General features: G+C 41.1%; 1 protein-coding gene across 1 annotated transcript; it reads right to left on the bottom strand.

The window, feature by feature from the left end:
• Positions 1–7,117: 7,117 nt before the first annotated feature.
• On the bottom strand, positions 7,118–7,558 carry LOC101881870 (FUN14 domain-containing protein 2-like). Its single transcript, XM_034067474.1, has one exon. The coding sequence runs from the start codon at positions 7,556–7,558 to the stop codon at positions 7,118–7,120; it is 441 nt and encodes a 146-aa protein (XP_033923365.1).
• Between the last annotated feature and the right edge of the window lie 18,646 nt (positions 7,559–26,204).

The raw sequence follows: 26,204 nt of genomic DNA, 5'->3' as shown, positions 1-26,204 counted from the left end.
AACAACAGCCTTTGAAGATACATTTAAGAAGCAACAGAAAGAAGGAAAGAAGTATATTGTTCTTAGCTAACTACAGCTTCTTTGTCATAACAAAGTGTCTCTCAAGCAACTGTTCCTCCCCAAGAACAGTTCCTTCCCAAGAGAATGCAGGACCATCTTTGTACACTGAAGTTTCCTATATGTGAACATAGGCTTAGAATTTCTTTACTATATTTGTACTGTATTCACCATATCAGATATGGCTTTTACATGATTGTTAGACTTATTATTTTTCCACACTATAAGGGGTTAAGAGAGCATTATTATTTGCTGTTAACAGTACTGAAGTGTTTCTCAAGGGTAAACTACTAAAGGTGGAGAAGTTAGTTCCACCAAGAGTTAACTAGAGAGAGCAAAATCATATTTAAACACTGCTGATGTCATCTTTTAGCCTTATATGACACCAACTGGGCTGGACTGATAGGCTTTATTTGGAAAGAGGAGAAGGGTCAGCTGATGTTGCCCTACCCTGATGGCAGTAGATAACACTATCTGAAAACCTGCACGGATAACCTTTCACATTTGTCCCTTCTGCAGTGCAATGACTATTACACTTGCACTGGAATACCAAGTTTAGCTTCTAATAATATTTACCTATTTATATATTTCTTCAGAAGGAATATTTTATCAACATTCTTGAAAGCAGAGATATCCTTTAATTTATATCACATAAATGGAGAAGAAAAATGTCAGGTATTAACATTTGTATAACTAAATTGCCCAGAGATCAACACAGGTTTTCCAAATTTCATGAAAACAGATTAAATTCTGACAGTAACCTCCCCATATTTCTCATGTCTCTTGAAATAGAGTCTTGCTATGGAATCCAAGGATTTATTGATTTGTATTCCTCAGTTACGATTGCAAATCTCTCTATAGAGTTGAAGGGATTCACCAGAAACAGTGAATTCATTGTATACTGTTCTGATCTAAAAAACCCTCACAAAACTTGGCTTCTCTTTCACATGCATATATTAACATTGCCTTTGGAAGAAACAACATGCTTGTTTGATTTTTTTCAGATGTGAAGCCAACAGGGATCTCCTGGCTATGGATCTGCAAAATGATGTGAATTTTTTCCTGTATTTTACTCTGGAGATTTGCAAGTTGATTATCAGAAGTGCTGCGTGAATGGACATCATAGGATGGTTTATGACTGGGTTATGTTTATTTTGGACTCCAATATAACACAATTAGGCTACGGAAAATAGAACAAGTTTTCTAGCAGTTCGGATATTTCCTGGAAAGATGTGTTGAGCTGAGAAGTTTTCTAGGAAAATTTAGATCATCTTAGTTTTAAAACCTGGATATATCTGAAAGAACCTGCCTGATTCAGACCTCAGAAGCAAAGTTGCAGTTTTTAGTTAAAGTAATATGGACAGAAGCTGATCTTCCAACCTGAGAACTGCATATTAAAGCTTTTGAACATCCTCCTGATGTTAATGCAGTAGCAATTAAAAGTACATCAGGATTATAGTCAGACTGCACTTAGTGCTGCATAAATATGCAGAAAAGCATACATTTACTGTCTTCTATTAGCTTTTAATCTAATTTAAGTAAAGAACAGATCTAGAGAAATGGAATGCAGTGAAATAGTGTGGAGGAAATTGATAGAATTCAGATATGATTAGTTAGCCGTCAAAATGTAAGCAAACAAACAAATAATAGAAGTGTTATTTACTGTAATTGACTACTGAAATATGAAGTGATTTTAGCTCAAGATTGTGAACAAGTGGATACCTTTTCCTCTACAATAAATCATTTTAGTATCTATGAATAGATATGTTATAAGAATAGTCTCATATGGTTGATTGGAGTCCCATGTACTACTTTTGAACTTCAGTTAGAATAAATTAAAAAAAAAAAAAGTAAAATGATATGGAGGGTTTAAAGATCCGAAATTTTAGATCTTGTTTCAGCTTAGCAGTGAATGCTGAGCCATGGACATACTTGGCAAAATACCTTCCACAGTATTCAGATAAATTGCGGTTTATAACTTTTAGAGTACAGAAATCTTTCTGTTGTTCCTGTTAAGTTAATAAAATTTTGGTTTTCCTTCATGCATGGCATTTCAAGAAAACATTATTTCATCCTAATAGTAAAAGATACAAGAGACATAAGAGGAAGGTCAAAAATCCATGAAGAAAATATGATCTTTGTCTCACTTATTTTTAAATTTTCTGCAAAACCTGTGCTATCTTCAGTGAGCTTGACTGAATCACAACCATAAACCTCTGGGATGAAAAAAATCTGGACATTTCATCCAATTAATCACACTTAAGAGTTTCCCTGTTTTTTATTGCCACAAGCATGCTTAATCTCACCTACTCAGTGCAGCATTCTCTAGGTAATTTCTTATTATGCAGTGGTGTTCCCTGCTAAAAATCTCTTTCTGATGTCTCATCTAAATTTTAAATTCCAAGCCATTTATCTTTGTTTCATAGTTCTGAATTTCTACAAGTAGGAGTCTTCCTTTTATATAGGTGTGAAAAAAAAAAAATAAATTTGTATTATTAGGAAAAAAAAGTGTCTCACTGGAGATTAGAGCTATGGGCAACCTTTCCTAGCTCACTTGGGCATGCCATGGACCTAGAACCTTCTTGGAAGTCCTTGACACAGTCCATGTCTTGTAGAGGAAAGAAAGAGAGAGCGGTGGCTTATTAATAAATATTATGACAGCCCAAGAGTGTCCTCTGGCAAAGTGTCTCAAGGAGAAAGGACTTTGAATGTTGACAAGGAGGTTTTGAAAGTGTTTGTGAGTTATAGTATGGTGGGAACAGGCTAAGGAGATAAGGATGAAAAGGGCTTGGGCAGTGAATATCAGAATGGGATGCAGCAGTTTAAAATGTAAATAAAAAAAAGGAGGTAGCGTGTGAAATCAGTATAAACTAAAAACTTTCTTTTTTAGTGGTTAACATCAACATTATGTCACAAAACCAAGAATATTTCTACCATTGTTTTAAAAACAATCTGACTTTTTTGAGAGTATGCTTAGTACTTTTGTACATTTGCATAGGGAATTTCATTTTTATTTTAACAGTGACACATAAAAGCATTTACTTATTTCAATATTCTATGTTGAATATAATCCATGTAAATGACATTCCTCAGCTGTTTCATCCTTTCCAGTGATTGACACTATAACTTATATTCTTCCTAGCTGCTGACACTCCACTTTTTTTTTTGGTATAGAAATTGTTCAAAGTGACTGCTGGTAGAACTTTATCTGGAAATTATCTTCAGAATTTTGGTTATTAACATGTCAGTTACTTAATGGATCCAAGAATTCTTCCACTTTTCTCCCTAACAGCATCTCTACCTGAAATTAGTATCTTTACTTGAAATTCATATTCCTTTCTCTGAACTTTCCTCTCATCATTTTTTTTAATTAGTGTCAGAGGAAAGGTGGCAGTGATCAGTCATAAGCATTCTAGGTTAGGTAGTGACATATGTGGGAAATGTAATTTTACCCACTTCTGGAGTGTACTGTTGTAACTCTTTTGAGAGGTAAGAATATGAATATTCTGTCCTATGCACTTTATGACAAGGAAAACATAATGTTATAATACGAGCTGTTCTGCTATCCATCCTTGTAAAACTTAGCAATGGATTCTGAATGGTTTAAATTATTCCAAAGCATATTTATAGCCTGGCACAAAGCCACCCTGTGTGCTCAGTGTGCTCTTATCAAACCTTCAGTGATTCAGATAGGACACAATTACCGAGCTGTGTGCCAAGGTTTTGTTGTCTTTTCTGAGCTGTTCAGCCGTTCTTCTCCAGGATAAAATCTCAGCAGAATTGCAAATAGAAATTACTTCCAAGCCTTGACATACACTGCAAGAAGCTGACATTTGGAGAAAGAGGACAGTAGGTTGGACCCAAAGGCTGCAACTTCCATGTTCTTGATTCTTATTTTATTCTGACTTCCCCACTGCTTTTAATAAATCGACAAAACCAAAATTTTTGAACATAAACTCTAATTTTCCCTGCAGTGGAGCTAAAAATGTAATTACTAGAACTCTTGGCAGATTCCACCTGTACTGAAACTCCTCTCCTTACCATTCGACTTCCCGCTCACATATTTTCTGTACCTCTGTAGCTCTGGCTACTGCCCTCTGTGGTTATAAAAAAACCTGTTGTATGATAAAAAAGACAGTTTTTGAGCTCCAGAGAGAGCTTACCTCTCTCTCCCCATTTCTTGCCATAGGACTACCTGAAAACAACACCATCTACAATATCCAATGGAATTGCTGTCAGCTGATGTGAGCATTATGTGGATCAGGTTCACCACATTACCATCATGGTTGTCCTTGTCCTCCCCATGCAAGAAACAAAGATTACTTGGACTGAAGATTTAGGTGCCACAGCGGTCTCAATGTAAGCTCCTTTTTTGATTCTCTTACAATGACATATGATTGATTATTTCTTCTTTTTTTTTTTCTTTGCATTCATTTGTAAATATCTTTAATCCTGTTTATATTGAAATTTATCCAAAGCCTGAAACAACCACATCACCAGAACCCACAAATAAAAAAGGAGTTAGCAAGATGAATGTTTGGACTAATACTAAACTAATGGGTTCATTTAACATGTGTACTGGGAATTTTGAATTCTGTCTGCACTCAACTCATTTTAGAAAACAGCTGAGGCATTTTAAAGTGATTTTTTTACTATTACTAGCAGTTAAAAAATACATGGAACAAACCAGAAAAGTTAAGTATCAAGCTCTTGGAGGAAAATATCTCTGGTTTTGACTGTGGTCTCTCTAGGTAATCAATGGAATTATTTCTAGCGAATAGCTATATAACACACTTTTATTACCTGACAAAATTCTATTGCCCATGGTTAGTGATGGTATATTTTGTGTAAGAGTATAAAAATTAAATCATGACATCTTTAAGAGATTATGAAATAATTCAGTAACTGAAATGAGACAATAAAAGCCTAAATAATCAATTAAAAGATTGAACAATCAGAATTATTTTGTATACATTAAAAAATATGCAAACAATGAATTTATAAAAGGAGAAAGACTGGCAGAGCATCAAGGTAGTACAAAATTATTTATTTTTAGGGCATTGTTTTATAGCATTTTACCAATATTCTGTAATATTTTATAAAGGAATATTATGAAATTTTGTAAATACATATCTTTCTTTATATCGAGTAAATTTTTATCTGAGGCTAAGAATTATCAGTATATCCTTCGTTTTTAAAAGAAAAAAATCATAAAAAGCTATCAGTTTGTTTACAAGTAATAATGCTTGTTATAGCAGTGAATGAACTCAGCAATCAGGACAATCCACAGTGGTGAATACCAACAATATAAAAATTCATGCAATTAAAAATGAATATATGGATGTGGCTTAGGAGGTTTGATAATAGAAGCAGTGAAGCTTCATTTTGTTAATGCAGTTAATTACAGTCAAACAGATAGAGAATTATAGAATCATAGGATAGGGTTGGAAAAGACCTTAAGGTCACCTAGTTCCAACCCCCCTGCCATGGACAGGGACACCTTGCAATCAACCATGTCAACCAAGGCTCTGTCCAACCTGGCCTTGAACACTACCAGGGATGCAACATACAAAACTTCCTTGGGCAACCCATTCCAGTGCCTCACCGTTGTTACAGTAAAGAACTTCTTCCTTACATAAAAGCTAAACTTCCCCTGTTTAAGTTTGAACCTGTTACCCCTTGTCCTATCACTACAGTCCCTAATGAACAGTTCTTCCCCAGAACGGGGAGGTCTCCATGCAGCCTTCTCTTCTCCAGGCTGAACAAACCCAACTTTCTCAGCCTCTCTTCATATGGGAAGTGCTCCAGTCCCCTGATAATCCTCGTGGCCCTTCTCTGGGGCCAGTTCCATGTCCTTTTGATGTTGAGGACACCAGAACTGCACACAATACTTGAAGGGAGGTCTCACGAGAGCAGAGTAGAGGGGCAGGATCACCTCCTTTGACCTGCTGGTCACGCTACTTTTGATGCGGCCCAGGATCCTTGCCCCTTGTAGGAAACACACCTCACTTCAGACTGGGTTAGGCTGACAGATGGGTGCCTCTGTTCCTTTCAAAGCAGAGTCTCCCACTACTATGACCCACCGCTTTTTCCTGGCAACACCAGTAGTAATCTTTACCAGCGCATCAGCCGGTTGTTTCTGGTGCGAGGTGTTTCCTCATCAGCCCCCTGCAGAACTGCAAAGCTTTTCTGGGTGGGGACATCAGATTTAGGAGGAAGCCCCTTGCTTTTAATTGTTCTCTTCCTCTTTTTTGTTGTTTTTCTTTGTTACTATTTCCCAGCTTCCTGGCTTAACAGCCTTCTTCTTTCCTCCATGAGCTACAATGGATACTTGAGGCCCCTACACATTTTGGGCCTGGAGCAAGCAGTCCTGCTTCCTCTCAGCTTCCCTGACATCTTGCAGCCTATTAACAGCATCCCCCCAGCTCAGCCCCTGCTGAAGGAAGCCCTCCACCAGAGAACACCGAGTGCAGCCCTGCCCATTGTGCACCTTTCCCTCACAAGACCAGTGCAGGTACTCTCTACACTCTGAGCTCTGCACTGCAGCCTCCCCTCTCATCAGCTCTGTCTGGGTGCCTACGCTGGCCACCGCTGGGGCACCCAGGGCAGAGCTCCCAGACCGGGCCCTGATCATAAGACGAGTGCTCCCCTGCCCTCACAAACTGCCTTGACCCGCCCTGTTTGCCCGCTTCTGGTAGCTCGCACCCCCTGAGGCAGGTTTTTAACCACTCAGGGCTGCTACCGCTTCTCCTGGCTGTCTGTGCCCCTTGGTAGTCAGCTGCTGGTGCCAGCTGAGATGCAGCCCCCCGGGCAGGTCCTGTGTCCATGACTTGAGGCTCCCTTGGTGGCTCTCACCGATCTGAGTTGAGGCTCCTGGACGCTGATCTCTCCCTGCTCCTGTGTTGAAGGCATCCTCTCTCGAGCCACTCATCTGAGCAATTCAAAAATTTTTTTAGCAGGACAGACTGAGCATGTTTGCAATATCCTTTGACTTCTAAGTGAGATGAAATAACAGTAGAGGAGGCAGGGAATGCTGAGCATGGAGATGCAAATGCAGTTTCTAGGATGCCATTCTGAGCCAGAATCTTTCAGCAAACCCTCCAGTCACAATAACATTCTTTGTCAGAAATATGACCACCTCATCCACTCTGCTTTTCACTTCTGGAGACATTTTATTACCATTGCTGTGACATTTCAGCTGCTGCTTGGCTTTGTTCAACTCCCAGTCCACTTTGATGTATCCTGTGTGATTTGCAATCTGAAGTAGGAAAATGCCACCTCCCACCGCTGTCGCTGCCAGCGTTCCAACTTTTTGGAAGACAAATCCAGTACCCCATCCTGTGACCCCTAAAATCAGCAGCTCTGTGGCCATGTTGTACTTGTCAGCGCTCAACGCCAAGCTGGGGGTGAAGACCTTGCGCCACCAAGGCTGGTTCTTGGTGTACTTCACCAGGTCCAGGATGTTGAAGGAGTTCTCTGCACCTCCACCCCACACCACCATTCCACTGCCAATGGGCTGCAGCGGCCAAGTAGCCCAGTATTGTCAGTAGTATCCTACTGTCATCTCCCTCTTGGACATAAAACTCAAATGTCATTGGTGTTTACATCACCAGAATGCCTTTGCCTTTTCCTGGGAGCTATCCTCAAGCTTCTGTTATAGAAATTGTGGCCCCTGTCCATCAGTTCCGTAGCCCCATCATAGAAGGCCACCAAATTGGTCAGGCAGGATTTCCCCTTAGTGAAGCCATGCTGACTGTCACCAACCACCTTGTTGTTTCTCATGTGCCTTAGCATGCCTTCCAGAAGAATCTGCTCCAAGATTTTGCCAGGCACAGTGGTGAGACTGAGTGATCTGTAATTCCCTGGGTCATGCATTTTCACCGTCTTGAAAATGGGGGTTATATTTCCCTTTTTCCAGTTGTTAACTCCATCTGACTGCCATGATTTTTCAATATGATGGACAGTGTCTTAGCAACTTCATTTGCCAGCTCCTTCAGGATCCATGGATGGATTTCATCATGTCCCATGGACTTGTGTACTCTCAGGTTTTTAAGATGGTCTCGAACCAGATCCTCCTGTACAGTGACCCCAAGGTCTTCATTCCCACAGTCCCTGCGTCTGCCTTCCAAGACTTGGGTCATGCGGTCAGAGCCTTTGGCAATTAAGACCGAGGCAAAGAAGTCATTCAAAGCCTCAGCCTTCTCCAAATCCTGTGTGGCCAGCTCTCCCCATAGCTTCCGGAGGGGGCCTACATTGTCTCTAGCCTGTTTTTTAGCCACTACATACCTATAAATTCCTTTCTTCTTTAACATTTTGTTATCTTTATGATCCCTAGCCAAGTTTAACTCTAACTGGGCCTTAGCTTTCCTAACCTGGTCCCTAGCTTCCCTGACAACATCCCTGTATTCTTCCAAGGCAGCCTGTCCTTGCTTCCACCTTTTATAAGCCTCTTTTTTCCTTCCAAGTTTCTTCAGCAGCTCCTTATCCATCCAAGGAGGTCTGCTGGCTCTCCTGCTGCACTTCCTTCTAGTTGGGATGCAACACTCCTGAGCTTGTAGAAGGTGATCCTTGAATATTAACCAAGAGTCTTGGGCCTCCCTGCCCTCTAGGGCTATATCCCATGGAACTTTACTAAGCAGGTTCCTGAAGAGCCCAAAGTCTACTCTGTTGAAGTCCAGGGCAGTGAGCTTGCTTTGTGTAATAATTTCATGACTCTTAAGCCAAAATAAATAAATAAATAAATTGTGGTCACTTTTCAGACAACCAGAAGTATGACTGGTCTCACATTATGAGCAAGAGTTTCTCGGGTGCTGAATTAGTCTTATCAGCAAACAGACTTGGATTTTCTTGTGACGTCCTAGTGTCTCTATGGTCATTTGAAGCTGGCATTCCCACCTCAGGAACAGATCCGTATGTCGAAGGTACTGGGTTACTAACTAACATGGTGCGGGCTTTGCTGGGCTCTAAATAAACCAGCTTTAAAGTAAGGACATGTGTTGGGGGTCGAGCATGGGCTCTTGAACAGGCCTACAGCAAGCTGTGAGAAAGTGAACTTCTGACCCCAGGTTAAAAGAGGAAGAAGTGTCAAGATCAGCAAAACAGTAATGCAATAACAGGATGCCAGTAATTGCAGAAGCATGATGTAACGCTAAGCTGAAGCAAAGGTGTGAAACCAATCAGGAGAGGTAAAGGGGAGCGTGTATCCCTCGTGGGCAAAGCGAAGCAGCCAATCAAGTAATGCGTGATCGCGTGTAAGACAGTATATTAAGAGCAGCCTTGTAATCAATAAACGGAGCATTTTGTGAACCTACATCGTATCGGTGTTTTCTCCCCTCCACCTGGCCGCGGCAGACATGAAGGGTGGTAGTGCCACAGCTTAAAAGAGGACTGAGGGAGGAAGTGTTGATAAGGTAAGTGCATTTAGACAAGCTCAAGGATTCCTCCCAGTGTCATGAATCCAATAATTTGTGTGAGAAGGCATTTCAAAATGCAACATTATTGCAATAATGGGGTGTCTGCTTATGAAAGTGTTTTCTTGAGTACGTTAGTACTGCCACTGTATTTTGCAGTTATGACAAAGTTGGCCTAAAAGAATTTAAACTAAGATTTGAATGGATTTTCCACAAATTAATTGTTGAACACAAGAATTGACAATGAAAGTGGGGATGCCAGCTTTAAAACAAGGTTTTATTGAGGAAAAAAAAAAAAACAAAACACACCCCTCCCCAAAAAAACCAAACCCAAAACAAAAGAAAAACCCAGGCAAACAAACCAAAAGAAAAAACCCAAACAAACCAAAACAAAAAAATTCCTCAAGCTAAAACAAAAAAAGTCCTTCATGATGTACAGTTTCTTTCTTTGTTTTTTCACAATGCTCTGTCTAATTCACATTAAATTCAGCATGGTCTCAATATCAACTTCTTGTCGTGATAGATTTCCAGTGTATGGGTAGGATATTTAGTACTTGTTCCTAGGAGGTTTTTACTTAATTTGCCTATGGAAAGCCTTTCTACCCATCTCATATTTGAAAGTCCAGCCCACAAGTTGTACTTCCACTTTGTATCATGCAGATGTTGATCAGGTTTGTTCTGGAAATCATTATTTAGAGTTTTGAATTCTCCAAACTGAGTTTGTAATTAAATGTAGCTTCAAAACAATAGGCACAACTTGAAATAATTACTTCAAAATCAGACCTTATGTCCAAATTAATTCCTTTGCAGCCAATGGAACTTTTACCTATATAAACACTTCATTTGGTACAAAGTTATTCCTTTTCCACTCAAAATAGATGGTTCTGTGCACATCCAGTCTTGCTTCAGGCCCCTTATTAGATAGCATCACCACATTTTGTACATTTGAACCTTTCAGTTGAACCTTTTAGTTTCTCAGCTACAAATACCAATTCATACAATCTTGTTTACATCCTGCCCTGCTTCTGCCCCTGTCCCATCAAAAGGTATGTTATAACTGGATGAAGTTTTACCCTACAGCTCCTGGTATGAAAACAAAACCACCCTTCTTTACTATGCCTTCAGAGAACTCAGAAGAAAGAACATACATAAAAGCACAACAGAGCTGTTTTATTACACCAAACAAAGTCAAGTAGTCATTAAAATATTATATAACACATTTTAACACCCCTTGCAGATTGCAGCAGGATATAATACCTGAACTGATGGTGCTAGACTGTTAATGCAGTGAAAGACTTATCGAATCTAAGAGTAGCTCTATGTTAATAAGCAGTGATATGAACATGAATAACATTTAATATTTATGCAGATGGAAATTTCCCTAATTTTCTATTCTGAAGTTAAGAAGTAGGTAATTTTGTAAGTATTTTGTGGAGACAGTGTTCTCACAGGAAAATGAATATTTGGTACATGAGCTCTGAATAACTCCGAGGGATACAGCAAGGCCATGGGAGGCCTGAGGAAGCCGAAACAAGCAAGATAAGAAGAAGCTGTAATTCACTGAGTTATGAGAACTGTGGACTGTTGGCAAGCGTTCGAGGTCAAGTTCTCACACCTGTGCTTAACCAATTATATGTTAGTCACTAAGGGTCTTCAAGACAAGTATCCAATCATTATATGCCAGATTGCTGTAGGTGTGTGTAAGCAATAGTATATAAGGGGTTAATGCTTTGCAATAAATGGCTTCTTGTCTGATCATATTGGTCTCTGACTGAGTCCTTTCCGCGGCAAATGGCGCCCGAACAGGGACCCTCTATAAGTTCACATTGAAAAGGAAGAGGGTGTGAATCGCTGGGCCGTGAAGAAATCGGCTGGAATCGATCTGGCTGGACCAAGATCGGGAGGCAGAAGCCTCGGAGGAGGGAATCCTCGGATCGGAGCCTTGTGAGCCCGGAAGACACTGCGCAGTGCAAATAAGGTAAGCAGCCGGACAGTTGGAAGGGAGCTTAAGGATGGGAAACCAGTTAAGTAAAGAGGATGAAGTAATGCTTAAGCTCTTCCAACATATCCTCTCCGAGAGAGGGATAAAGTATGATAATGAAACTCTGAAAAGGCTTTTACTCTGGTGTAAAGAGAAAAAGCTAATTGTGGAACTTGGTGAAGCTTTTAAGATTGAGACTTGGGAGAAAGTTGGGCTGTGTTTATGGGATGATATTTCCCAAGGGTCAAAGGAGGCAAAGCCCCTTGCCACACTGTGGCGACTATTAAAAGACACATTAACTACTATGAAAGCTGAGAAGGAAATATTCATGTCTGCCTTTCCGATGTTTTCGGACTCGCCTGAGCAACAGCCGGCTGCTGCTGGCGCGCCAGTAGCAGCCGGAGTGTTGGTTTCGGGCGAGGCGGCTCCAGCTCGAAAGCCCGTGCGTCAGAAAGTACGGATGTTTGAGGACCCAGTGCCCCCCTCCTACCCCGCAATACGCGATGAGGGGGCTTGGGAGAGGGAGGGTGCGCGACCACGACCACCTATGGCTAATCCTTTTCGTGATGCTACTGCCCCAGAGGCAGAAAATACCTCTCCCCCGGCCCCCTACCCCCATCCCCCACCCCCTACGGACGGGGAGAGAGAACCTTTTGAGGAGGATAATAAAACTCCCACTTTACAACACCCCCCTTCGCCTTTGACACCAGCACTTGCAGCGCTCCCGTTGGAGCCGCAAATTAGCCAGGAATGGCACCGCTGGTCAAAGCTGTTAGATCAAAAGCTACAAGATTTACGAGACCGTCTGGAGGAGCTGGGGTCTAAAGATAAGGAGCAAGCTCTCAAGCAATCCACAGAAGTTAACCCCTGTGAGGTGCCGCTACCACCAACTCCGGCACTCTCTCAGGAAGCTGCTCCCAGTGCCCTGAGATGGCGTGGTCTTATTCAAGATGCAATTATAGATGGCACTGTTTTACCGATTAATGTCCCCTCTGCATTTCCAGTTACTATGAATGCCCAAGGGCAACCTCTCTGGACTCCTATGGATTGGAAGGCTATGAAAGAACTAAAAGGAGCAATTGCTCAATATGGGTTGTCTTCCTCATATACTCAACAGATGCTAACTGCCTTATTTTCTAGTATGCTGTTAACTCCTAGTGATTGTTATCGAATAGCTGCAATTTTATTAACCCCCTCCCAGGTCTTACACTTTAAGAGTGGGTTTGAAGAGTTAGCTGAAAGAGCTGCTGATGACAACTTAGTTCTCAATCCCACTGACCCTTTACATGGTGTCACATCTGACATGTTACTAGGGAGGGGCCAATTTCATCCTGATACAGTACAGGCTCATATGAGGGTTGAGGTTTTACGGCAAGCACAGCAATTGGCATTAGCTGCCTTAAAAGCTGTGCCAGAGGCAGGAAAACCTAATCCCTCTTATACATCGGTAAAACAGGGAGCTACTGAGCCTTACATGCAATTTATTGATAGATTAACAGATGCTATTGGAAAAAATATTGATTTGGCATCTAATGCTAAAGAGTCTGTGCTTATGTCTTTAGCTATGGAAAATGCTAACCCGATTTGTAAGCGTATTTTACAGGCTTTGCCAAAATCTGCTGGATTACAAGAAATGATGGATGCATGCTCTAAGGTGGGCACAACAGAGGAAAAGGCAGAATATATGGCACATGCCTTTGCCACTGCTGTCAGACCTCTTCTACAACAAGGTCAGGATGATCGAGGGGGCATGAAGGGTGTAAAATGTCATAATTGTGGACGGCTGGGACATCTTAAAAAACAATGCACTGCAAAGAAATGTCGCCCCCCCCAGGGCAGCAGCTCAACCATTTGTGCTAGATGTGACAGACGTGGTCACACAGCAGCAGCATGTCATTCTAAATTTAAGAAAGATGGAACCCTGTTGGGAAACTTGGTGGTGAGCGCGACACCACCCCGCGCGATGACACAAAATCAGGGTGTCTGGACTGCGTCCCCTCCGCCACAGCAGGGAGTGCCGGAGTGGATGTCGCAACAGCAATAGATTTTACCATTATTGATACTTCTGTCCATTGCATTCCATCCACATTAAGTGGGCCCCTTGGTCATGGGTTATGTGCTTTGCTATTAGGACGCTCATCAACATCCAGGGCAGGAGTCTTTGTATTACCAGGCGTAATTGATGCTGATTATACTGGAAATATTGGGATCATGGTGCAGACACATGCACCCCCAGTACACATCCCCAAGGATTCTAAAATAGCTCAATTAGTTCCATTTGAAGCAAAAGTTCCCCAGATGGGGCAAAAAATCAGAGAAAATCAGGCATGGGGTTCCACAGGAATCCCACATATTTTGTTTGCGTTGGATATTGCAAAGCACAAACCTGAGGACCAAGTCTCTATACGGGGCCATAATAATCAAATAATTAAACTGCCTATGCTAATCGACACGGGGGCTGATGTTACTATCATACCATATTGTCAGTGGCCAAAAGCTTGGCCCCTACAAGCCGTTGCCACAGGAGTTGTGGGAATTGGAGGAATGCAATCGACAAAAATTAGTACAGAATTGGTAGATGTCTTTCTATCTGATGGCAGTCATACACGCATCAGACCATATGTCATGCACTCTCCAATTGCATTGCTCGGACGGGATGCTCTTAGTCAAATGGGAATGAGATTGACTACAAAAAATTTTTAATGGCGGCCATTGATGGACAGCCAACCTACAAATTACGATGGCTTACTGAAACACCTGTATGGGTTGATCAATGGCCGCTGACAAAAGAAAAGCTGTCCCATATTCATGAATTGGTCGCTGAACAATTAGAAGCAGGCCATATTGTGCCTTCCACCAGCCCATGGAATACTCCTATATTTACCATCCCCAAGAAAAGCGGGAAATGGCGATTGTTACATGACTTGCGGGCTATAAATGCCGTCATGCAAGACATGGGTGCCTTGCAAGCTGGTTTACCTAGTCCCACTATGATACCCGAAGGATGGGATTTAATAATAATTGATCTAAAAGACTGTTTTTTCACAATTCCCCTGCATCCGAGTGATCGGGAAAAATTTGCTTTCTCTGTCCCAGCAATTAACAAAGGAGAACCACTAAAAAGATATGAATGGGTTGTGCTGCCTCAGGGTATGAAAAATTCTCCTACTATTTGTCAGCTTTATGTTTCCTGGGCATTACAGCCGATCCGTCAATACTTACAGCACTGTTTAATTTACCACTATATGGATGATATTCTGATTGCAGGACAGGATTTAAATAAGGACCACCTACTTGGACTATTACAATCAGAGTTGGCAAAAGCAGGTTTGGTCATTGCATCTGAGAAAATCCAGCGCGAAGCCCCATGGAGATATTTGGGGTGGATTATTTCCGGAACTGAAGTCAGGCCCCAAAAGATTGAAATTACCTCAGATATAAGAACCTTATCTGATGTTCAGAAATTGATGGGTGATATTCAGTGGATCCGTCCCTTATGTGGCATTACTAATGATGATTTGGCTGAACTGATGCCCCTATTGAAGGGCAAGCCGCATGCAGAGGATAAAAGAGCTCTATCAAAAATCCAGCAGGAGGCATTGGCCCGTATCATGGCCAAGGTATATAATACTTATGCCTCTCGATGGAATCCAGATTTGCCTATAACCTTATTTGTTATAAACAATGAATATCATCCATTTAGCCTGTTAGCACAATGGAACTTGCAGAAGACTGATCCCTTGTGTATATTAGAGTGGATCTTTTTACCTTATCGTTTGCGCACTACTGTCACTACGCGATTGGAAGCATTTGCCCTTTTAATCACGCGAGGCCGTGCACGTTGCCGGGAAATCCTAGGCAGTGATCCATCACAACTTTGTTTACCTCTTACCAAAATATGGTTGGATTGGGCACGGCAATCTTGCACTGCCTTTCAAATTGCCTTAATTGATTTCTTTGGCCAAATTAGTGTACATTTTCCACCTCATAAATTGTTCACAGTACTAAAGAACAACCGATATGCAGATGCTACCTTTTATACCAGCAAGCCTGTTTCAGGTATAACTGTGTTTACAGATGCTAGCAAAAACAATCACATGGCTGGATATGTTTGGCAAGCAGAGGATGGTTGGAAGGAACAGAAAATACCGGGCCAATCCACCGATTCACTACAAACGTTGGAACTAACTGCCGTCGTTGCGGTGTTCCAACGATGGCCTGATACACCACTTAATATCGTCTGTGACTCCTTATATGTTGTAGGAATTGTTCAGCGTCTAGAAAGGGCAATTTTACAAGAGGTTACTAACCGCAGATTGTGGACCCTATTGAAAACTCTGTTACATCTTGTAAATAGTCGTAAATGTGAATATTTTATTATGCATATTCGCAGCCACTCGGGCCTTTCCGGAAGCCTTTGCGATGGGAATGATAAGGCAGATAAATTAGTTGCTCCGGCATGGGCAGGGCCACCAGTAGATATTTTTCAACAAGCCCGGACATCTCATGCCTTCTTCCACCAATCGGCAAAAATGTTGGTTCGACAGTTCGGCCTGTCCTTGACAGATGCCCGAGGTATTGTACAGTCTTGTCCTGACTGTCAGGGTCAAGCAGTGGGCATAGGCCTTGGGGTTAATCCTCGAGGCCTTCAACCTCTTCAGCTTTGGCAAATGGATGTGACCCATGTGACTTCTTTTGGAAAATTGAAGTGTGTCCATGTCACTATTGACACCTTTTCTCACTTCGTGTGGGCCACTCCCCTGGCTGGCGAAACAGCACGCCATGTAATTACGCATCTACGTGGCTGCTTTGCAGCTATGGGAGTACCTTTACAGCTCAAAACAGACAATGCACCTAGCTATTCTTCTTCAACACTTTCTAAATTTTTGAGCAATTGGGGCGTTTCTCATGTTACTGGTATTCCTCATTCTCCTACAGGACAAGCTATCATTGAACGTACACATCAAACACTGAAACAGTTATTGGAAAAACAAAAAAAGGGGGAAGAAGGGCTTACGCCGGTAGCAAGAATACAGAAAGCTGTATATGTTATGAATTTCTTGCGACTAACAGGAGACTTTAATGACCCTCCTGCTGTAATACATGGCCAGGCGTTAGGCTCAGGTTATATGAATAAGACTCAGGGTATCCTGGTCCAGTACAAGGACATGGAAACTGGTGTTTGGAAGGGTCCTGTGGAAGTAAAATTAAGTGGTCGAGGATATATGTGTGTAATTACAGACTCTGGCCTGCGGTGGGTGCCAGCTCGGTGGGTGAAGCCCTGGAAAGAGCCAGCAGCACCAAAGGAGAACCAGGATACCCCCCTTGTTAACAGCTGAATGAGTTAACTGGATGAACTCTGAACTTCTTTACTGTAAGAGTGACAGAGCACTGGAACAGGTTGCCCAGGGGGGTTGTGGAGTCTCCTACGTTGGAGATATTCAAGGTCCGCCTGGACAAGTTCCTGTGTGACGTACTCTGGGTTACCCTGCTCTTGCAGGGGGTTGGACTGAATTTTTCAAGGTTCTTTCCAACCCTTGGGATTCTGTGATTCTGTAATTTATCCAATACATGGGTCTTGTGAACTGTGGGTCTCTCATGAGTGTTTAAAATATAAATTACGATTATGGGTTAGGTTACCCTTTTACACGAAGTCGGTCTGTTATGCTTATGAGCTAGAAGTTAGTGAATATAAGTATATCCATGTTTCCAGTGACCTTTGGAGACCTTTATAGATATGGCTGACCACTTCTTCCAACATAGGCTGGCCACCTGTGTCGGAATGAGTGTGCTTTTTGGTCAGTATAAAAGCCCAAGCCTCATGCGATGTGAGGGAGGCAGAGCCTCTGCGGGGACGCCCGCTAAGGTTGAGCCTGCCACCTCACACTGCAATGATGCTTCTTGGAGCTAATTTCCTGATACTCTTCACAAGGTCCTTGTGCTATGCTCTCTATGTGGGACTGTGTAGAGGCAGTAATGGTTGTATAGATTTTGTGTTTCGAATATTGTAGTGGGGTGAAGTGTGCTTGTGGGATCCCAAGCGTGTGTGTGTGTGTGATGAGGGCAGACAGTGTTTTGTTTTGTTGTTGGGTTCATGTAATAGTTTTTATGCTTATTGGGTAAGAATTTTATGCATGCTAAATAATTAACTCACTCTAGCTGTTATTAATAACTGTAGTTTTGATGTATACTACTTTAAGCTTGTTTTCCAGACAATATGCATGTCTGATTCAAAAAAAAAAAAAAAAAAAAAAAAAAAAAAAAAAAAAAAAAGGGGAATGCTATGCTACAGCAAACTTTACTATTAACACTGTACAGTTTACTTCTGCAGCTGCTTCACATCTCCTTTGCATTAGAATGCTTCTGCTTTAAGGAGTCACTGTGACCTGTCTACTTCTCAAGAACTGATAACCCGGAGGAAGGGCTATATTTCTGTCCTAATACCTACAGGTCCACGGTGGCTGCCTGCAAAGTTTGTCAAGCTTTGCCATGAGCTGGACAGATGAATGGAAAAACTTGATGCATCAGCTACAGGAGCTGACCTTGAAAACCCCAAGCAGAACAAGATAGAGAAAAATGAATGATTGTAAAACATCACTTTGGGGCAACTGAAAAGTAACCGCTTGAATATGCATGCTTGTAAAGTAGCTATTATTAGAGGTTGTGATTTTGCATATAAAACCACTTGTATTTACTAGCCAGTTGCTAATAAGAAACTATACCTTGTATTGTATGGAACTGTCACTTGTAAAAGAGATGTAAGGATATGCAAATTTGCAGCAGCTGCTAGAAGATGCTAAGGCAAAAGGTAGAAAGATTCTAATATGATGGTACTGTTACAAAGTAGGTAATGGAACAAATTAAGAGGGTGGGAGAACTCCACTGTAAGAAATTTCTTTGGTTAGTCCCTCATTGTCATTGGCATCTTCAGCATGCTGCTGCACTCTCTGATATTACTCTGCTAATGTAAATCTGTGTGTGTGCTTTGCTGTAGTAGTGACTTGTTACTGGGTTAAGCAGGTGAAACTCTGCATTGACAACAAGGTTCAAGAACTGAGATTGACCAAATGCCTGCTACCACAATCAAGGGCAAGACTGGGTTGGCCTCTGTGTCTGCCACCAAGAAGAACCTTTAGCTCCGCTGCTGGCTGCAACCCAGCAGGCGTAGAGCGGTGGAGACACATGCCATGCCAGACCTTGATGTGAGGGATGGCCTCCACAGTTATCAGAGAGCTATCCAGGAGAAAAGGGCAGGCCCAGCTGTGTACAGCTATCAACAGGACCATACTGACTGCCAGCGAAATATACAGAGCCCCAAAACTCAACAACATAAAGAAACAGCAATGACAGAAATCTTTGTAATATCTGTTCTATTATTTGTGATCGTGGGTAAAGGACAAGTATACTGAGCACATCTGCTAAATCCCCATTAGTCCATCCTGTTACATGGTGTGTAGGATTCACTGGTATGCCACATTTTATAAAGGTGACTTCAAGTGACTTCAAGTCAGACCAATCTTACTGAAATAATCCTACCTAAAGTAGTGGGTTGTTATGTTACACAAGTCAAGCAGTGATAGAGCAGACAATAAATTGTCAAAAACTTTTAATAAAATTAAAAAGGGGGAGATGTGGAGACAGTGTTCTCACAGGAAAATGAATATTTGGTACATGAGCTCTGAATAACTCCGAGGGATACAGCAAGGCCATGGGAGGCCTGAGGAAGCCGAAACAAGCAAGATAAGAAGAAGCTGTAATTCACTGAGTTATGAGAACTGTGGACTGTTGGCAAGCGTTCGAGGTCAAGTTCTCACACCTGTGCTTAACCAATTATATGTTAGTCACTAAGGGTCTTCAAGACAAGTATCCAATCATTATATGCCAGATTGCTGTAGGTGTGTGTAAGCAATAGTATATAAGGGGTTAATGCTTTGCAATAAATGGCTTCTTGTCTGATCATATTGGTCTCTGACTGAGTCCTTTCCGCGGCAGTATTTGACAAAGATTCTAACTGTATGTATAATCACTGGTACTGTATATATTTCTTTGCAAAAAAAGATGCTTTTTTATCTCTATCAGATATCTGATTTTGAAGAAAACTAGCCATTCAAAACACAGCTTTCTAAACTTATGTACTGTCCCCTTAATTTTATAACTGAAAATGGTGTAAGATCTTAATTCAGGAATTTATCTGCTTTAAAACATTTTACTCAGTCTAAGGGCCTGTGCACTTCATTTTGATGTCACTTACTTGCTGTATCTCTGGGTATATGAATAAGAAATGAGATACTTCTTTCTACAAATGCATAAAACAAGTGTAGGATCTGAATGTGATTCTTGGCTTGCAGTATAGTTCTGAATAATGTCACCTGACCAGAACAACTGACCATAGAAATGGGTGTGAAGAAGCTTGCTTTTAGCTATTCATTGTAGGTAATTCTCTGTTCTGCAAAATATATCTGCTTGTTCAATACATGAGGCATGTTGAGAATGATTAGCTGGGATCACAGAAGTCTTCAGCTTTTTGTTTAACCTCTTTGAGGATAAGATGTGACAATCCACACAAATGAAATACAGTCTAATTTAGAATGTCAGATAAGAAAGTTTGTCTGACTTGATAACTCCACATAAAATAACTTAATTACTTCCTGACACAACACAATTATCTGGTTTAAACATCATTAGAAATGACTGAAATTTTATGGGATAGATTATTTGAGACAGATTATGTTTTTTATTTGCTTGGGATGAGCACAATATAACATTGAAAGTATGTCCATAGTAATGTGATGCAGTAAGAGTGCCATTTTATAACGCTCATGTCAATATTTAGACCTAATGTCTAATTCCTGCAAAGGACTCCCAAGACATTTCTGTAAATTACATATGCACAGAGGTATGAAAGTACAATAAGACGTTAGCACAAATACCAGAAAATCCAGGTTCTCAAATACATTGAAATCCAGGTAGTATTCTTGAGGACCTAGAAGGAAGCATTTTGCAAATGAGTACAATTAATCACATATTTGTCTATATGAAATACAAGGAAAAGAAAATAATTTTAAGAGGAAAAGAATACTTTGATATGGGCATTATGATCCTGTCAAGCCTACATTCCACTTCCCACACACTAAAATATAAAGGGAGATCAGATAATATAAGAGGAAGGGTGAAAAAAGTCTGCCATTACTCAGCAAAAACATGTTTAGTAATTTCTTTTCCACATTTAGTACATCATCAGAGGAAGAAGAAAGAGATGTCCTAAGCTACAACACTGGTGAGAAACACAACACAGAGTGACAAATAACTTCTACCCCTGCATCCCTCTAGAAAAAGATCAGAGGTGTGACACAAACTGCCATCTACACTCCATAGCGGAAGAAAGAGATATGGAGTGGCTGCAGACTAAGGCCAGCAGATTTGTATACCATTTTATGGTAGGTAACACACATTGCCTGGCACATAACCTAAAATTATATTCCCCAAAACTGATAATTCTATTAAGAGGACTACTGTAATGCAGGCATCTAACCAGATACCTTCCTTCAGTTGTGATTCCTTACAAAACCCAGTATCTCTGTTTTGCAAATGTCCACATAACAGTTAAAAATAGGTAACAGCAACGGTGAAAAACAGTCGTGGTTTAAACTAAGTCCACACACAGCTCGTTCACTAACTCCCCCCCTTGCTCCCCCAACTCCTGGAGAGTTAGGAAGGAGAATCCAAAGAATGTAGCCCCCACGGGTTGAGATAAGCACAGTTTAATGGCTAAGGTATAACACAAATCTCTCCTGCTACTACTACTACTACAAATAATAACGATAAAGCCAATAACAAGTGAAGAGAATACAACGCCTCACCAGCCACCGACCCATAACTCACCCCACCCTGCCCGACCAAGCACCGACCAATACCTCCTCCATCCCCCCAGAGCTCCATCCCTTCCGGGTTTCTCCCGGTTACATCCTGGGCATGACATGCTATGGTATGGAATACCTCTTTGGCTAGCCTGGGTCAGGTGTCCTGTCTCTCCTTCCTCCCGGCCTCCCCTCCTCCCTGGCAGAGCATGAGCTCAGAAAAGGCCTTGGACAAAACCAAACATTTGAGCAGTAACTCAAAACATTCTCAGCCCGAAAGTCAAAACACAGCACTGCACCAGCTACCAAGAAGGAGAAAAATGACTGCTACTCCTCAAACCAGGACTGTCGTGGTTTAAACCAAGTCCCCCAACTCCTGGAGAGTTAGGAAGGAGAATCCAAGGAATGTAGCCCCTACAGATTGACATAAGAATGGTTTAATAGCTAAGGCATAACACAATAATAATGATACAGCCAATAACAAGCGAAAAGAATACAACACCCCACCAGCCACCGACCCATAACTCACTCCACCCTGCCCGGCCGAGCACCGTGTGCTCCCTCCTCCATTTTCCTCTAGAGCTCTACCCCTCCAGCTCTCTCTCTCCCAGTATGCATCCTGGGCATCACGTGCTATGGTATGGAATACCTCATTGCCTAGCCTGGGTCAGGTGTCCTGTCTCTCCTTCCTCCTGGCCTCCCCTCCTGCCCGGCAGAACATGTGCCTTGAACAAAAGGCACTTGAATAAAAACAAAGGCCTTGAACAAAAACACCCTCAAAACATGCTCACCACTAAGCAACTATTCCCAGCCCAGAAGTCAAAACACAGCACTGCACCAGCTACAAGAAGGAGAAAAATGACTGCCACAGCTGAACCCATGACAAGGACACAAACCATTCACTCTACCTCATCTCTTTCCTTATGCATACAGTCCAAAAACCTTCAGAACTTTCAGTAGCAATCCAGAAGTCCAGTTCTCACCTCAAAGGCTACCAGAAGAAAAAATAAATTTTATGTTGGCCCTGTAATCCAGTTTAGTTATATGGTAAAAGATTTCCTTTAGGTTAACGTAGTGTAGGAGGGAAGGAACAGAGTCATCTACTTATGGAGACAAAGTAGCTGGTTGAAAACATCCTTTCTGACATCAGAGTTCATTCCAGCATTTTAACAGCTTATGAACAGTTGCTGTTTTCTGGTATGTCTTGTGCCTTGAAGGTCAATTGTGTCTTAGTACATAATACATCAACCTGAGGAAAACATTGTGTTGTTTAATTGCGTATTTTAGAAGCTATTGTGAAAAAACACAGGTTAAATGTTTTGTCAGGGAGAAAGGGATTGATGAGTTGCTTGGAAAATAGAAATAGCTCCAGCCTGGATATAACATCCTCCACAGCTGTGGGCACACTGTCTCAGATAGTTCAAGGTTTCTTTATTGTCAGTTTTTATTTTTTTAACTTGACAGCAAATGCTAGGTTGCATTATCAAAAGAAATCAGTGAGTTGTCATTTAGGTCAGATGCCTTTTTAGGAGGAAACTCATTCAGCTGAATTATTAATTGGTATAATCAAAAATGTAATTCAGACTTTTCAGCTCATCATTTAGACTATTGGATTTTTTCAATCGAGTCCAAAAAATCTCTAAAACTATGGAGGAAATGCATATACTGTTGTCATGGTTTAAGCCCAGCCGGCAATCCAGAAACCATACAGCCACTCACTCACGGCCTCCCTTCCTCCCCCTGCTCCCAGAGGGATGGGGAGGAGAATCGAAAGAGTGTAACTCCCACAGATTGGGATAAAAACATTTCAGTAACTAAAGTATAACACAATCACTACTGCTACCACAACCAATAATAATGATAAGGGAAATAACAAAGGGAGAGAATACAACTGCTCACCACCCACCAACCAATACCCAGCCAGACCCAGCAGTGATCTAGCCCTTCTGGGAAACTCCCCCCAGTTTATATACGGGGCATGATGTGCTGTGGTATGGAATACCTCTTTGGCTAGTTTGGGTCAGGTGTTCTGTCTCTGATTCTTCCCAGCTTCCCCTCCTTCCTAGCAGAGCATGAGACTCAGAAAGTCCTTGGTCAGACTAAACATTACTGAGCATCAACTACAAACATCAGTGTTATCAGCTCTGTTCCCAGGCTGGAAGTCAAAACCACAGCACTTCACCAGCTACTAAGAAGGAGAAAAATGACTGCTATTGCTGAACCCAGGACAATTGTCTTTAAACACTTCTCTTCTAAGCATGCAACTGACTATCAGTACCTAAGAGAGGAATCTGTATCGATTCAGAGATTTTTTCCTCTTTATTACTTTTTGTTTGGTTTTGTTTGTTTTTTTTTCCTCATGAAGTAAGTTCTTTAAACTATCCCCTAAAGGATATATTTTGCTTTGTGACTTGTTGCCTTGTTGCTGTGTCTCCATTCAAAGTCAGCAAGAGAGTTTTAAGGTGTCCTGAACCATCTCCTGCAGGATTCCTTTCTTCCTCTCCACTTGTTATAGTGGAAGGCTCCACTAAAACTACAGTTAACTGTACTGTAAAGTTACATGCTGCGATGTGGATTAGTAAAACTAGTACCCTTTTCAGAACCAACTAGTGCAAAGCCTGTGGTGTAGATGAATGGTGCATTGTGGATTGCAAGCACTTTCACAGAAAAATTGAGGCATCTTGAGGTCAGGTTCACACAGTTCCCTCTGTTGCATTACACAACAGCAAATTTGAAATAATTCTCCCAGATAATTGAGTTGATTGGTCCAAAATTCTGTGACATATTCTGAGCAAAACTATAATTAAACATTTTAGAGATGCCAGATCTAGACTTAGTTACACATCAGCTTAACAAGTATGTAGCTTGTATCAGAAGAAAAGCATTTACCTTGGGAATTCTTTTTTTCTAGCAGAATTTAATTGAAGTATTTAAATATACTTTTTATGACTAAGTGGCATGTCTTAACACATGATGACTATGGCCCGCCAGAAGGAAAAAATAATATATTTATTCCAAATTAATTCTTCCCTAGTGTACAGAGAAATTTTTTTTCGAAATTGTAAAGCTGCTTATAAACTTTCTTTGCAGAATATTTTATTGGAAAAATAAATTTCTAGTAATAGCAGAGACTACACTTATGCAAACCCTCACACACACCCCCCACTGGAAAAATTAATTAGTTCAGTTCATCGATCCAATTCTCAGTACCTTAGTAATTACTTGTATCAGTTTTGTTTTTTGGTTGTTTGGGTTTTTTTCAGTATTTTTCAAAAAGTTTTTCTGTTGCAATGAAAATTCCTTACTGCTTCTGGTATCCCAGTTCTTAGGGACAATTCCAACTTCCTCTGGTACAAAAGATATTGTCTCCTACCTCAGAAGTAGTCAGCTTTCCTGACCCTGCAAACCACATGTGGAAACACAATGCATCTGTGAAATACCTTTGAGACTTAAGAAATAAGAATCCTTAGCAATTCTTCCATCTGAAAGAGATGACAAAAGTTTCTCAGGGGTGTTGGAAGGGTGTGGGTATGCAGCTGGTCTCCAGAGAGATCTCATAATATCCTCAGCACCTTTTTCTATCTCATTTCTGCTGTAGCTGAGGGTTTGGACTGCTTATCAAAACAGCAGATCCCCTCTGACAGTCATACAGTACAACCGAGCAGTGGCATCACAGCTGAATTGCTTGTGGCTCATTAGCCGCTAGCCTGCTGCACTGACCTTTTTTAACAGATGAAGAACATTCAGTCATTGAATTTCTCATTGACTGTCCTCTTCACTCTGCATTGATCTTGATATTTGACCACAGAATTTGGATCAATGAAGGAGGTTCATATTAAGTCAGATTTTTTTTTCCCCCTAGATTTGAATACCCTTTCTGTAAAGGAGAATGCTAACTCTATAACAACAATAGGCTGACCTATCTGTGGCTGTTATTATCACCTCAGAAGTGTTCCCAGGCAATGTTTAAAGGTTTAGATGAACTTCCCTCTCAATAAATGCTTCTTTAATTCCCTTCTAGAGGCAAGTAAAAGAGCCAAGGACCTACAAACATCAGCATTTTCTGCAGTTAATGTTTATTTCAAGTTTGTGTGTTTACTTTTTATTTGTTTAATGTTAACTTAAAGTTTACCTCAATGGACATCAAAACAGAGGTGAATCTTTCCACAGCTTTTGCCTTAATGTGAGAAGATTAAAAGGTTCTGCAGTCAGCCATTCTAGCCTTTACTGCAGATAATTCCTTTTGAATAACGGAAGGGTTAAGTCTTCTGACCACTAGGCTTAAAACAAATCTCCACTTACTGTTTCGCAAAATAAGCTTCCTTTAGCCCAGAAGTCCAGTATTCTTCTGCAAAACATATAATTTGTTCAAACTCTATACAGGTAGTTCTGCTGTTCCATTTTCCAGAAGCTTGGATGCTGTTCCCTGCAAACTTTTTGCTTTATCTCCCAAACCATATTTCAGAACTACCTTTCAGCTGTACATGCATATTTGGTTGCAGCCAGGAAGTTCTCCTGATCTCTAGAAAGCAGCAACCAGCATAGTCAGGCTTACAAAGAGAACATTAAATAGCTATATAACAGATTGCAAGCAAATAAAAAATAAAAAGCAAGTGTGGCCTTTCTGCCAGATAGGCTACCTTCATTCCAAGCCATTTTTAATGTGAGATATTTAGCACTGAACTATATTTCTCTGCTTTAGTGTCCTGATTCATTACTTTTGTTCTAAACACTGCAAGGAATGAATCTGTATTCAGTGAATGCTCCTACTGAAGGAAAGATACTGATGGCCTGTGCCTGTCTGGCTTGCCCATAGCTCAGTCAAGCATATACTTGAATAGGTGACTAAACTTGCAACTGTGGAATTTATCAGTTACCATTGTCTTAGAAAGTACATGA

The sequence above is a fragment of the Melopsittacus undulatus genome, chromosome 1, assembly GCF_012275295.1.
Source record: "Melopsittacus undulatus isolate bMelUnd1 chromosome 1, bMelUnd1.mat.Z, whole genome shotgun sequence".
Lineage (NCBI taxonomy): Eukaryota > Metazoa > Chordata > Aves > Psittaciformes > Psittaculidae > Melopsittacus > Melopsittacus undulatus.
The sequence above is the reverse complement of the archived record's forward strand: the minus strand, read 5'-3'. Positions and strand labels throughout refer to the sequence as shown.